The sequence below is a fragment of the Budorcas taxicolor genome, chromosome 4 (assembly GCF_023091745.1).
Source record: "Budorcas taxicolor isolate Tak-1 chromosome 4, Takin1.1, whole genome shotgun sequence".
In the NCBI taxonomy this organism is placed as follows: Eukaryota; Metazoa; Chordata; class Mammalia; order Artiodactyla; family Bovidae; genus Budorcas; species Budorcas taxicolor.
The window spans coordinates 54,157,026-54,170,444 of NC_068913.1; the positions used below are offsets into that span (position 1 = coordinate 54,157,026).

The 13,419-nt window shown below is 39.5% G+C and overlaps 1 protein-coding gene across 1 annotated transcript in view; it reads right to left on the minus strand.

Moving 5' to 3' along the window:
* The window catches only part of TES (testin LIM domain protein), a 63,342-nt gene extending 52,665 nt beyond the window's left edge, over nt 1-10,677 (minus strand). Inside the window, exon 1 of the mRNA XM_052638623.1 lies at nt 10,513-10,677. Coding sequence (XP_052494583.1) covers nt 10,513-10,539 — 27 coding nt within the window. The 5' untranslated portion in view covers nt 10,540-10,677. The remainder of the gene's footprint in view (nt 1-10,512) is intronic.
* Nucleotides 10,678-13,419: the final 2,742 nt, after the last annotated feature.

Consider the following 13,419-nt stretch of genomic DNA (forward strand, 5'->3'; position numbering starts at 1 on the left):
GGAAAAACAAATTCTTTCTAGTGTTGCTGTTGCACCTCAAACTGCAGAAATTATAGCCACACAGTGCATGCTAATTGCCTAGTTAAGATGGAAAAGGCATTAAAGTCATGGGTGGGAGACATAAGCAGAAACATATTCTAGTTGGTGGTAACATGTGGCACCAGAAAACATGAAGCCCACATGAAGACTTCAGCAAGGGATCCCCTAAAATGACTTATACCACTTAGTGCTTCCCAGGTGGCGCTAGTGGTAAAGAACCTGCATGCCACTGCAGGAGGCAAAAGAGACATGGGTTTGATCCCTGAGTCAGGAAGCTCCTCTGAAGAAGGACATGGCAACCTACTCCAGTATTTTTGCGTGGAGAATCCCATGGACAGAGGAGCCTGGCAGCCTACAGTCCATAGGGTTGCAAAGAGTCGGATACGACTGAAGCAACTTAGCAAGCACGCATGCAAGGGATGGTTACAAATATTCGGGAATGGGTTTGGACAGAAAAATATAAAAATTACTGCAGAGACTGGGTCTGCCATTGAATAAGCCACTGCTCCATTTTGGGTAGGAATGAAGAAGTTAATTAAGGAGAGAAACCACATCAACTAAACTTTTACTATAGTATATAGTTATGATTTTTCTATTTTTAGTTCTTGTTGTTAATCTCTTACTGTGCCTAATTTATAAATTAAATTTCATCATCAGTTCAGTTCAGTCACTCAGTTGTGTCCAACTCTTTGCAACCCCATGAATCGCAGCACGCCAGGCCTCCCTGTCCATCACCAACTCCAGGAGTTTACCCAAACTCATGTCCATCGAGTTGGTGATGCCATCCAGCCATCTCACCCTCTGTCGTCCCCTTCTCCTCCTGCCCCCAATCCCTCCCAGCATCAGGGTCTTTTCTAATGAGTCAACTCTGCGCATGAGGTGGCCAAAGTATTGGAGTTTAAGCTTCAACATCAGTCCTTCCAAAGAACACCCAGGACTGATCTCCTTTAGGGTGGACTGGTTGGATCTCCTTGCAGTCCAAGGGACTCGCAGGAGTCTTCTCCAACACCACAGTTCAAAAGAATCAATTCTTCGGCGCTCAGCCTTCTTCACAGTCCAACTCTCACATCCATACATGACCACTGGAAAAACCATAGCACTGACTAGACGGACCTTTGTTGGCAAAGTAATGTCTCTGCTTTTGAATATGCTATCTAGGTCGGTCATAACTTTCCTTCCAAGGAGTAAGCGTCTTTTAATTTCATGGCTGCACTCACCATCTGCAGTGATTTTGGAGCCCCCAAAAATAAAGTCTGACACTGTTTCCATTGTTTCCTCATCTATTTCCCATGAAGTGATAGGATCAGATGCCATGATCTTCGTTTTCTGAATGTTGAGCTTTAAGCCAACTTTTTCACTCTCCTCTTTCACTTTCATCAAGAGGCTTTTTAGCTCCTCTTCACTTTCTGCCATAAGGGTGGTGTCATCTGCATATCTGAGGTTATTGATATATCTCCCGGCAATCTTGATTCCAGCTTGTGCTTCTTCCAGCCCAGCGTTTCTCATGATGTACTCTGCGAAGAAGTTAAATAAGCAGGGTGACAATATACAGCCTTGACGTACTCCTTTTCCTATTTGGAACCAGTCTGTTGTTTCGTATCCAGTTCTAACTTGCTTCCTGACCTGCATACAGGTTTTTCAAGAGGCAGGTCAGGTGGTCTGGTATTCCCTTCTCTTTCAGAATTTTCCACAGTTTATTGTGATAGGCATGTGTGTATAGGAAAAAACCATATATATAACGGTTTGGTACTATCTTCAGTTTCAGGCATCCACTGGGGGTCTTGGAACATCATCTCCACTGATAAGGGTAGAGAATGGTAGTCATAATGGTCTGTATTCCTATTATTGCAGTGCTACAAAGTGTGCAGCCTGCAAACTGTTGGTTACCAGTTTGTTATGAAACATACAAAGAAACTGAAAGAAATTAGGAATTGTTAAGCACTTTGACAGTAGGTCTGGTATATTTCTTAAATTGGCCTCATTTTTGTCTTTTTCTTTTAGTAATTCATTTTTATTGTGTTTTTTAAAGTATTTTGCCTGGGACAGATTCGGAGTTTTGAAAAAATGGTTCCTCAACACAGACATTTTGAGCAACACTGTATTACAACACTTATGTGATTTATCCAGCACTGTAGTTAATTCACATCTTGCCCACTAGCTAGCCTGCCTACATTCCTTCTTTGATCCACCAGAGATGACATCATGGAATTTTGGGGGATATAAGCTCAGGTGATACTGATAGAAAAGGAATTAAGATACTGTAGTTTTACATCTAAATTGAAATTTTAATATCCTCTATGAAAAATAAATGGTGACTTTGTTTTGTCTAACCCTCAATTATTTGTATTGTATGCCAGTATTCCATAATGAAAATATATTCTTTACCTTTACTTTGTGACTCATTCTATGAAGACTCCCATGATATTACACTCATAAAAAGAAAAATACACCTAATATTTGCATTGTCATTTTGCAATGAAACACGATATCACTTTATCTTTAAACAAAACAGGGGTAATAAGTTCATGGTGGCAACAGACATTAACGGACTCAGCACCAAGGCATCTGTGCTAGGATTTCAGTCTCTTTTTTTGCTAGGAGCACTGTTCAGATACGAAGCTATGTAACCAACAGATGCCCTGAAACCCCTTTTTAAAATCTGTATGGTGGTCAGAATGTCACTGTAATAAAGACAGACTGAAGCATAGGTGATGTGAGGATGATCCGGCCTCATCCTGAGTTTAATTATATTTACACAGTGGTAGCCTGGCTGTTGCTTGGCAGATGTGCTCTCAGCAGTCCTCAAACTGCCTGGCTTCTCCTACAGTCCCTCCCTCAAGCCATACTCAAACCCAAGCAGTCCTACATTCTTGACTAGCCAAGGATAAGAGAAACTGGCAGTCCTAAACTATGCTTTTCTCCTTTGTTGAACATGACCAAAATAAAAGCAGTGATACCTACAATCAACCAATTTTTATAGCTAAATACTACAGAAACATGCAATACTTCCATAGCAGTCCCCAGATTATACCTAGTGAGTTTCTTTAGGTAGGTTCTTTCTTCTATCACCTTCTGTTCTTTCTTATAGTTTTTGTAAATGGCAATGAACAGTGATTATAAAAGTTGAGAAGAAAAAAGAAAGAAAAAGAGTTAAAAAGTCATTTTAGAATCACAGCTTGAACTTGCATTAGAAAATTATAGTCATGCATATTAATTCTTCTAATTTCCTATTATTTAAGTAGGGAGTTAGGTAAATCAGGTACTTGAAAACAAAAATAAGTGAAACTATTTAAAATATGACCGGAGCTTTTTTATAAAGAGTCAAAGACTGGAGGTAGATAGCTGAAAAACATAACCTCTAAATTTAATCCTCTAATAACAGTGCTTAAGGCACATTTTAATCCATGGATTTTACTCAAAGATCAAATACAAATTTATCAATTATCAAATTAATTTTTCCTTAAAATCTTGAAAGTTTGAGGTTCTAAAACTCATTTTCAATTTGGTTAGTCTTTTCTCTATTTTCTTATCATTGAAGAAGTTATTTCATAATTCATAATTTATATAATAATCCCTAACATCACTACTTTGTAAAAAGCAAAATAATTTCCTTTATGTATTGTATATCAATGATCTAATAAATGGATTTTAAAAAAGTCATTCTTTCAGGTACCATGACAGTAGTTACCAAACAAAAATTAGTAATGATTGTAAACAGGAAATGCAACACAGGAATGACCCTTGCAGCACATTTGTAATCAGGAAAAAGACAGTTTGTGTATCTATAGGTGTAACACTGTAAATGTTTTAGCTTTATCTGATTATGAGCTTCTTCACATTCTACTACATAGAAGCTGCTTTCTCATTTCTTTTTCATTTGATATTACTTAAGACAAATAATCACTCCTAATTACAAAGCTTGCAAAGCCAGGAACAAATGCCAAGAATCACCATTAAATTAGGACATTCTGTGTTACAAATCTAGTGTAGTCTTGTCCTGTAAAGAGTTCACTAAGGGATATAATCCCATTTGTACTTACTTTTATCATTTATTTTGTCTTTTTTTTTCTCTATCATTTCTCTCAATAGTGTAAGTTCTATAATACAAGGTATCTTGTCTTTTTGTTCATACTATACCCCCAGGATTTAGAAAAATGTTTTGCACATGAACTACTCACATAGTTTTTAAATGAATCATCTTATTTTGGGAGAGATAACTTTTAAAGACAATAAAAGCTCCATTATTTTTCATTTTCCTGTAATTAAGTACCATAAAGAGTGATATACATCATAACTAGGCTTATTTGCCTCATGCTAAGAAAGCAATTTATATGCCTTTGAAGCTGTAAACTAAAGAGTTAAATGAATTAAACTTAATGTTTTCAAATACGCCACAAATATGTAATAGGCAAACTAAGTAAAAACAAGTTGAAAAAGCAGCTAAGATCTATTAAAAAATTTTTCATTTTCTCATGGACTCCATACGAATATATAACATTTATATACAGGCCATTTCATTGAAAATCATTTATATTTATATATTCTTGGCTTGTATGATTTTTAAGCACTGTGGAATATTATTATATTTGGTAAACTACTGATAATATTTTCCAAAGTCAAAAAGAGTAACTGGGTTTGAAGAAGTCTTAGAAATCACTTGGCTCCCCTATTGATTTTTATGGATATGGAAACTGAGATCCAGAGTGGCGAAGATCACAAAGACTACAGTGGACCCAGACCTGCTAATTCTCAGCCCAGACTGAATTTAAAACATCATACTGATAAACAGACGTGAGAAAGCTAATATACCATAGAAGATCTTTCTGTATACTACTGCGCTTTACCTATACTGGGTACTTACTGATCTTTTCAATTTCTGAATACATGGTAGTGATTTGGCGTGTAAAAAACATATTCAAATTAGCATGGGGCAAACTATATCCCTACTTCTGGCTTTCAGAAAAAGAATATAGGAAGTAGTACTCTTTTACCAATTTATTGTTCTTTCTACTGAACAGACCCTTTAGACTAGACTAACTCTATGGTCCATGATGTTAATTCCAGGCTCACAAGACTGGTACCCTACTGGAGTTCAGTGAGTGCCTTGTTAAATAGTTCATTTTGGTGTTTCCTACTGCTTCTCAATAGGTCTTCTTGTATGAACTATTCTCCTAACATTAAACTTTTTGTTTTTAACTGCTCTATTCTGATCTGCCATTCCAGCAGCACTTACAGTACTTTGTTGCTAGGAGAAAAAGAGGTTTAGCCTACCATGTTACGTGTAAGGCTTACTATCAACTCTGGGGTTCAGCAGGTAGAACAGATTCTTCTACAGGCCAACCATGAGTACCTGTATACAATTCCAGATGTCACTAGTTGAAAGACAAAGAGCCAAAAGCAGGGTTGCTATTGTTCAGAACCATATTAGGTAGCTGGAAGGCAGCATTATCACTGCTCCCAACAAAACCTGGGAATCCTAGAAGATACAGTCCAGAATATTATTGGAGCTTATGGAATTTCTTTGACTGTAAAATCTCCCAGAAGTTACTTTTCATGATATTTGTACTTATTTAGACTTTGTTTCCATGCAAAAAATGTCAAAGGCAACTTACACTAAAGGCATACATATGATCATGGGTAAAGTATAAACTATAGAAAACCAGTAGAGTAGTAATTTTATTGGGATAGAAACCATTTCTCCAATATAATTCCTTTAAACAAATAAAAATGTTGAAATGCATCTTAGGTTTTTTCTATTAGGGAACTTCATTCAACATATATGCAATGATCAAAGCAAGGGTATCAGAGGACTCAGACTAGGTGATGTGATGGAAGTCACATGGATTATGAAGACTATGGTGCAAGATCATAGTTACTTTCTGCCAGTTTCAGATCAACCTATCTAAGCCTTAATTTTCTTATCCTTAAAATGAAGCTAGTCTGCTTCGTAAATTGCTTTGAACAGAAAACAAAATAACTATACAAGTATAAATAGGATATGAATTTCCCTCAAGAAGCTTGCAATCTAAGTAAGAGAAAGACTATAATCTAGAGGGAGAAAGTAAAAAGTTTGCTAAGAGTTATGATAACATGCTTTGGGAATATAGAAGAAAGAGATTTTCCATCTAGCTGTTAACAAGAAGAATGATTACCTGGAGGGTGATGTGTATGTTGGGGGGAAAGGGGGGCAAGTAGGGTGAGGAGTGTGTCTTGGATTAGTAATATTTAGTATTATTGAAGGTGAGCTAGCAAAGTCAAGGAGAGAGGTGATGGTACACAGCTTGATAGCCAGTAGAGACATAAACCCCTAATTCAACTTCATAGGATAGGATTAAGGAACAAATCAACAGAAAATCTACTACAGTTCTATTCAAACCAATATTCAAAGCAAGTTAGAAAAAGTGACTTTTCATGTCTAATTAATGTAATGACTCACACTATGGCTTAAAAGAGATAAAAGCCCTGCTGAGGAACACTTTATTCTGTACTTGTTCTGAGAGAGTAACTGCCTCTAAGGTAAAGCCCTGGAAGCCCTCTCATTACCCCAAGTCTTGCCAATGATTCTCAGCAAGAATGGCTTCAAGCAGAGAATTCGACTGTAGAGCTGAACCTCCAGGTCACCGTTTACTTGCCTTTTCCACTTCAGTCAGGGGGCACCCTAAGAGAAAAGGTTCATTCTAATTTCTAACGGAGACAGTCTTTGTGGTGCAGTTATCTTTCCAACTGCAATCACATGGTGTCACTTTGATTTTTCGGCAAATGACAGAAGCTTTCCGAACATGTTTGGATGCTGAGAAAGGAGATGTTTTAGTGACTGTGTAATCTTTAAAATCTCATCTTTTTAAAATGAAAGAAACAAAGAAAAGGATCTTACAGAAAAAATACGCAAGACATCAGGAAGGATCAAAAGATGGAGGTTAGAAAGGAGGCAAACAATGAATAAGGAGTAAAATTAAAAGTTCTATATCAATTCCAGGCAGCATAAGGGAAATTACTATAGTTCTCTTTCTCTCTGGTATGTTTTTAAAGGGAAAAAAGTGTTTCTCAGGGGAGAGTAACACAGAAAGGAAAGAGGAAAATAGCTGGCTGTGGGCCATGATTTAGCATTCATCACAAAATGAGACTCTGTTTCTGTTTCTCAAAGGTCATTGTTTTCTCCAAGCAGACACAGGCTCTACTTACATGAAGTTAATTATAATGAAGAAACACAAGACATAAGGAAGAGATCTAGACCAGAAACTCCAAAGAAACAGCAAAGATGTAAAACTCAAATTCTACTCTAAAATATTATTAAAACAAAACTCTGTATAACCAAACTAGCTCTTACTTCCTAGCAACAGCTCACTCATCGCAAACAAAAGACAATATAGTAAAATCTAGTTATAAAAATTCCTTGCCTTTTTGATGGTGTATTTTAACTGGTAATTAATCCAAATTTATGCCCATGATAGACACCCAAGTTCTCCTCTTAAAAACAAAAAATCTTATAATAACATTATCCACCTAGGTGGATGTGAAATAAAGATAACCCTCTAATTCTTTTTACATGAAATGTTAATGGGAAAGTAACATTTGTCATCTGCCTGGAGAAAATTTCTTATGAAAACAACAGTAAAAAGGTTTTAAAAGGAAAAAAATGCCATGCATCTTAAAACAGAAGTTAAATTTAGTTTTAGTTAAATGGCTGTGTCTTTATTTCAACTTTCAGCTATGATTTTTAAAAGGTATAGTAAAACTATCAGTTTTCTTGTATATCCAAGTGAAAAAGAAGGGAGACATGAAAAGTATCTAGATACCAAAATAGGGTAAGAAGGCTCATAAGATCAAAGATGATCTTGTAATGTTTCCTTCCTCTCATGTGTTAGAAAACAATTTCTAAAGGGAATGCAAGTTTCTTTTTGAAATTATGAAATGTATTCCTGGGACCTCTAAATTCTTTGTACTGGGAAACACTCTGTCAAATACACAGAACATTAATCTGTCAAGGATCCTACCTAGACACACAGAGGGTATGTTGGCAATCAGACTGGATATCTTTGGGATCTTTTACTTTCCAATTTACTAGTTGAGGACTTTGCCCTGAGAATCACCAGTGATGACAAGGTAGTGAAACAAGGATTTGTTACTGTCATGGTATTGTCTGTACAAGTTTTAAATTTATGGAATCCTTTTTCTTGGTGCGGGGGTGGGGAGGGGAGGAGGAAGATGAGAGAGAAGGATAAGATTCTCGGTTGAAAAGATAACCTTTTAAAGTAAAGGGAAGATGCAGGAGAAAAATTACACCATATATCAAGACCATTATTTATGATAATCCACATTCTGAAACTAAGGAAACTGTATAAATAATGTCTGGATTTTTCCCTTGCTAGCACATATAATTCTTAACTCTGGACTTTCTCCCTCAGAACTACTTCTTGTCTCAAATAATTTCAAAATCACTTTTGAATGTTACTTGTTGTTTTTCTTTTTCCTCCTTTTAAATAGAGGGGTTTTTGTTTGTTTTTTTTGTTTGTTTTTTTTTTTCCGGAGCAGTCTTAGGTTCACAGCAAAATTTAGCAGAAGATACAGCATTCCCATATATCTTCTATCCCTTTTCAGATCACCCCCCACCTCCATTATCAATATCCCACATCAAAGTGGTACATTTGCTATAACTGATGAACTTCCACTGGCACATCATCATCCCCCAAAGTCCATAGTTTATTTTAGGGTCCACTCTTGGTGTTTTTTCTGTGGGTTTTGACAAATATATAATGACAGGTATTCACAATTACAGTAGCATACAGAATGGTTTCAGCCATTCATCCCTCTTTCCCAAAGGATCTGGGCATTTAAAAAGTCTTTTTTGAAGCACTATGTTTAAGCATAGACAAGATCCCCCCCAAAAATTTTTAGACAAGTACTAAATTACCCACTTCTTTCCCACATGAAAAACAAAATAAGCAGCGTTCATCAACAGATGGCTAATTAAGGGGCAAACAAAATGCAAGCAAGATTAGCAAAAAATGTGCTGCTGCTGCTGCTGCTAAGTCGCTTCAGTCGTGTCCGACTCTGTGCGACCCCAGAGATGGCAGCCTACCAGGCTCTTCTGTCCCTGGGATTCTCCAGGCAAGAACACGGGAGTGGTTGCCATTTCCTTCTCCAATGCATGAGAGTGAAAAGTGAAAGTGAAGTGAGTGTCATCTAAAAGCAAAGAAAACAATTAGAAACCAAACTAGAAGACAATAGAATTCAATCACTGTACTCTCAGAATTTACGTTTTCCTGTTCTTGAATTCCCTTTTGGAAGCTGAGTCTAGTCACAAAGGGCAAACATGTTTTTTTTACCCCACTGCAGGCTTTTTATTTTTCAACAGCCTCCTAACCTAACCTAATATTTTGCACTTGCATATATTTTCAAAAATCCAACTCTGGGCATGAAACAGAACTAATGCTTAGGTTAGAAACCTTGTCTTTAGAAGATGAAGTAATGGCAATGTTGATAACCCACAACGAGCAAGAGAAGAAAATTAGGTTCTCTACTTTCCCCTCCTTTACTCTCAGCAGAACTTCCTTCCTTATTTGATAAGGAGTAACATTTCCTTCTCCAAGGAGCAAGTAGCTTAATCAATTCCCTGGAATGAGACGACCTTTCACACAGAACGTTACACTGGAATGTGACATCAGCATTCCCTCTGAGTCACAGTCTAGTCCCACCCTTTTCTCCCAGGAAACGCGAGTCACCTAATATCACAGAGCGGCTCAGGTAGGGCCGTGGGTCCTGACGCCCGGAGGGCAGCCAGTCAGGAAACGTCTCCTGGAGCTAGACCACCGCTGACAATCGTCCATTGGGACTAGTTGCCAAAGAAGGAGAACATTTTCTTTGGAAGACGAAGGCAGTGCTTTGGAAGTCAAGTAATGAATGACCAGAGACCAAAAAAAAAAAAAAAAAAAAAACGTTCACCTTAGCATGCCATCACCAGCCGCTGCTGGGAAGGAAGCACATTAAATCAACGCTCACTCTAGACAGCCTCTTGACTGCCAAGCTGGGAAGGGAGGAGGTCTGAGCTGTCAAAAGTCTCATCAGTGACCCCAAACCACAAAGGCTTAATAAAGTTCAGCTTCCTGAGACAGGAAGAAGTAGTGTCACGGTTTCGCCCGAACTCGCCCTAAGCTCATCCTTTTCTTCTTGGGAGGCACAAGCCCAGCCAAAACATCTTAAGGAAAAGTTTCAAACACCTCCAACCGTTGGACTTGGTTAGACAGGGAGAAATGTCCCGCGCCCGCCCTCGCGCGCGACTCTCAGTCTCTCCTGGGTTTCAGGAGTTAGTAGGGCCAGCGGACACCCCCTCTACCCGAAGGACCGGGTACTGGGGCCCCGGGCGCCGGCGATCCCGACACCGCTCGTGCCTGACGGCCCTTGCGCCCCACCAGCCACTGGTAGCCAGGGGGCGGCGCCCCGCGCAGGTGAAGCGGCTGCTGCCAGCCACCCTACCTTCTTCACTTTGGCCTCCAGGTCCATGTCTATGTGTCAGAGGGGGTTTCTCCTCCTGTCGGGGATATCACGCCCAGGATCGCCTGGCGTCTGGCACCGTTGCGGGTACTGGAGGAGATGTACCGGGACACCGGCGCCACCGCCGCAGCCACTTGCCCGGCACGGTCAAACTTCCGCTGCCCAGTCGGCTGCAGCCGGCCTGCGGCGGGGACCGGGAACAAAGAGGCCCAAGCAGCCAATGGCAGCCGGGCCCCTCCAGGCAGCCGCCAATCACTGAGCGCCGCACGCACCTTCGCTGCCGAGCGCGGCGCCAGCAAGGTGAGGGGCGGGGCCGCGTTCGGGGCGGTACCCTGCGGAGCTCAATCCTGTAGCCCCGAGTTGGCCTCTGAGGCTCCGCTGGGCGTCCTGACTACCTGCTCCCAAACAATTGGAGCCCAGGCTGCCTCCAGCTGAAATGAGGAAGAGCCTTTTCCATTCAGTCAGCTTGAACCTGTTTTCCTTGGGACTTTAAATATGAATTCAGAGCGAAGAAAAAGAGAAGTTGTGGGGATTGTTAGGGATCTTCGTGATGGAAATGCACTCTATAATTTCACTGTTGAGTTGTGGAAAAGGCGCTTGGCTAAATACTTTTCTGCAATATCCCAAGCACTGGCTGGAAACCTTATCTCAGACAGCCAATGACGAGGGTTATATGGGTTTTCTGAGCATTTGATAGTTCAAAAATGAGGATAGTGTTGAACCACTAAAGGGATAACTTACACCATTCCTTTGGAAGGAGAGACTTGTCCTTTGCCCCTGTTGTGTGAAATGATGTGAGGCTGCTCATGTGCCTCATGCTTAGATGAAGCAGTATCATAGGCATAACAAGCAGCGCTGCAGCTCTAGATTTGGATCCATATTATGGCCTCATTCAGGAGCAATTGCAATGAATACTGTTGCCTTGGTGGACCTGAAAGGAATTCTAGGGATTATTGAGTACAACTTTCTCATTTTGCAGGGAACTGAGGACCCCAGAAGTATAGGGACCTGCCCAATTTCTTAGTTTCTTGGGGACAGAGCTAAAGCTCATGAGTCTTTAAGCAGTGTCTTCAGCTTGTTCCAGATGGAAAAAAACAACCTTTTGACTTTTTTTCCTCTGTTCATGGTAATGATAGAAAATTATAATGATTAGATAGCAAGTGACCACCTAATCTGCATCTGCTTTTAAAAGGGAAAAAGTCCCAAATCGTATGGCTATTTAGGTCCACATTTCTCTCCCCTTTGGTGGTGGTGGTGGTGGTGGTGGTGGTGGTGGTTTAGTCTCTCAGTCATGTCTGATTCTTGCAACCCCATGGACTGTAGCCTGCCAGGCTCCTCTGTCCATGGGATTCTCCAGGCAAGAATACTGGAGGGGGTTGCCCTTTCTTTCTCCAGAGGATCTTCTCAACCCAGGAATCGAACCCAGGTTTTCTGCACTGCAGGCAGATTCTTTACCAACTGAGCTACAAGGGAAGCCCTCTCTCCCCTTTACCTTTTGAAATATGGTAACTTAAAAAAACCCAAATTCATTTTAGCTAACATTTTCAACCCTTAGGATCTTCCCCTGGACAGACCCCTGGTGTCCCCTGCCTTTTGTTTGTAGAAAAACATTAACTTCCTAGGCTTTTCCCAGGTTCCCAAAAGCAAATTTAATCGGTTAAATGAGAAATTGCAAAAACAAAGGAAAACAGTCAAATGAAACTAAATAATAATAGTTTGGCTGTAAAGTAAAGCCAAGGGCCTTTAGTTTCTTCCTTCAGTGCTATAGATAGTATCCTGAGCCATATCCTTGTACTGGTTTTATAGAAACCAGGCCCCACTCCAACCAGATGAACCACCAACATGTAGGCCCCAGACCAGTTGGAATTAAGAAGGTTGATGATTGGGATTCCTGAAATTGCGTGCTGTTACTTCACTACCGACAAGTCAGAGAATTGTGCACAAGCTGGTCAGGCACCCTACAACCCATACCCCAAATGCTGCCTTTAAAAATCCTCCCGTAAAAACCATTGGGGAGTTTTAGTGTTTTGAGCTTTAGTTGCTTGTCCTCCTTGCTTGATGCCTTCACAATAAACACTACAGTTTGCTTCACCACAACCTGGTGTCAGTAGCTTAGCTTTGTCTCATATTGGATGAGCAGACCCAAATTTAGTTCAGTAACAAACAGAGCACTGATTTATGATGTGATGTTTTTCTTATTCTATTAATAAACTAAAAATGAAATGACCAAGATGGTCATGAATTTTTCTTCTCACTCAGTTTAATTAAAACTTTTCCAAGCCATTTTTCCCAAACCATGCTACAATGTTTGGGCTCCTGCAAAGTTTACCCAATGTAAACTCCAATGAACATGAGGTTTAGTTATGACAAGGCAATTTGGTCTCTTTCAAGGAGCTTAACAGATGGAAAATGTCCAGTGAAACAGTTTAAATAAGGAATCAAACGATGTTGTAACATAAATTTTGGGCTTATTTTGTGAAATTTGAGAGACAAACACTAAAGAAAATATCTGGAAACATTTTTTAGCATTGTATTTTGCCCTTCTCTCTCTCTTTCCTCCCAAACCTTCTAGCATCACTTTGTGTATCATTTGCTAATTGAAATTTTTATCTACCTGGAAACATTACTGTGCCAATTATATACAAATTAACATGGAGGTAGATAAGTTTTAGGTTAGGAGGATTAGATTCCAATTTCTTATTAGCTGTTCAAGTGTTATGCTAAAGAGATACTAAGGAATTAGAACTGGCATTGTTTGATGACAAGATGTAATTGATGACAGAGAAATGAGTAGAAGATAATACACATGTTGCTGGCGTGCTCATTTTTGTAGGTGGTTCTGGAAAAAGGAAAATATAGGCTGTGTTTAGTTGTGTTTTCCTGGGAGTG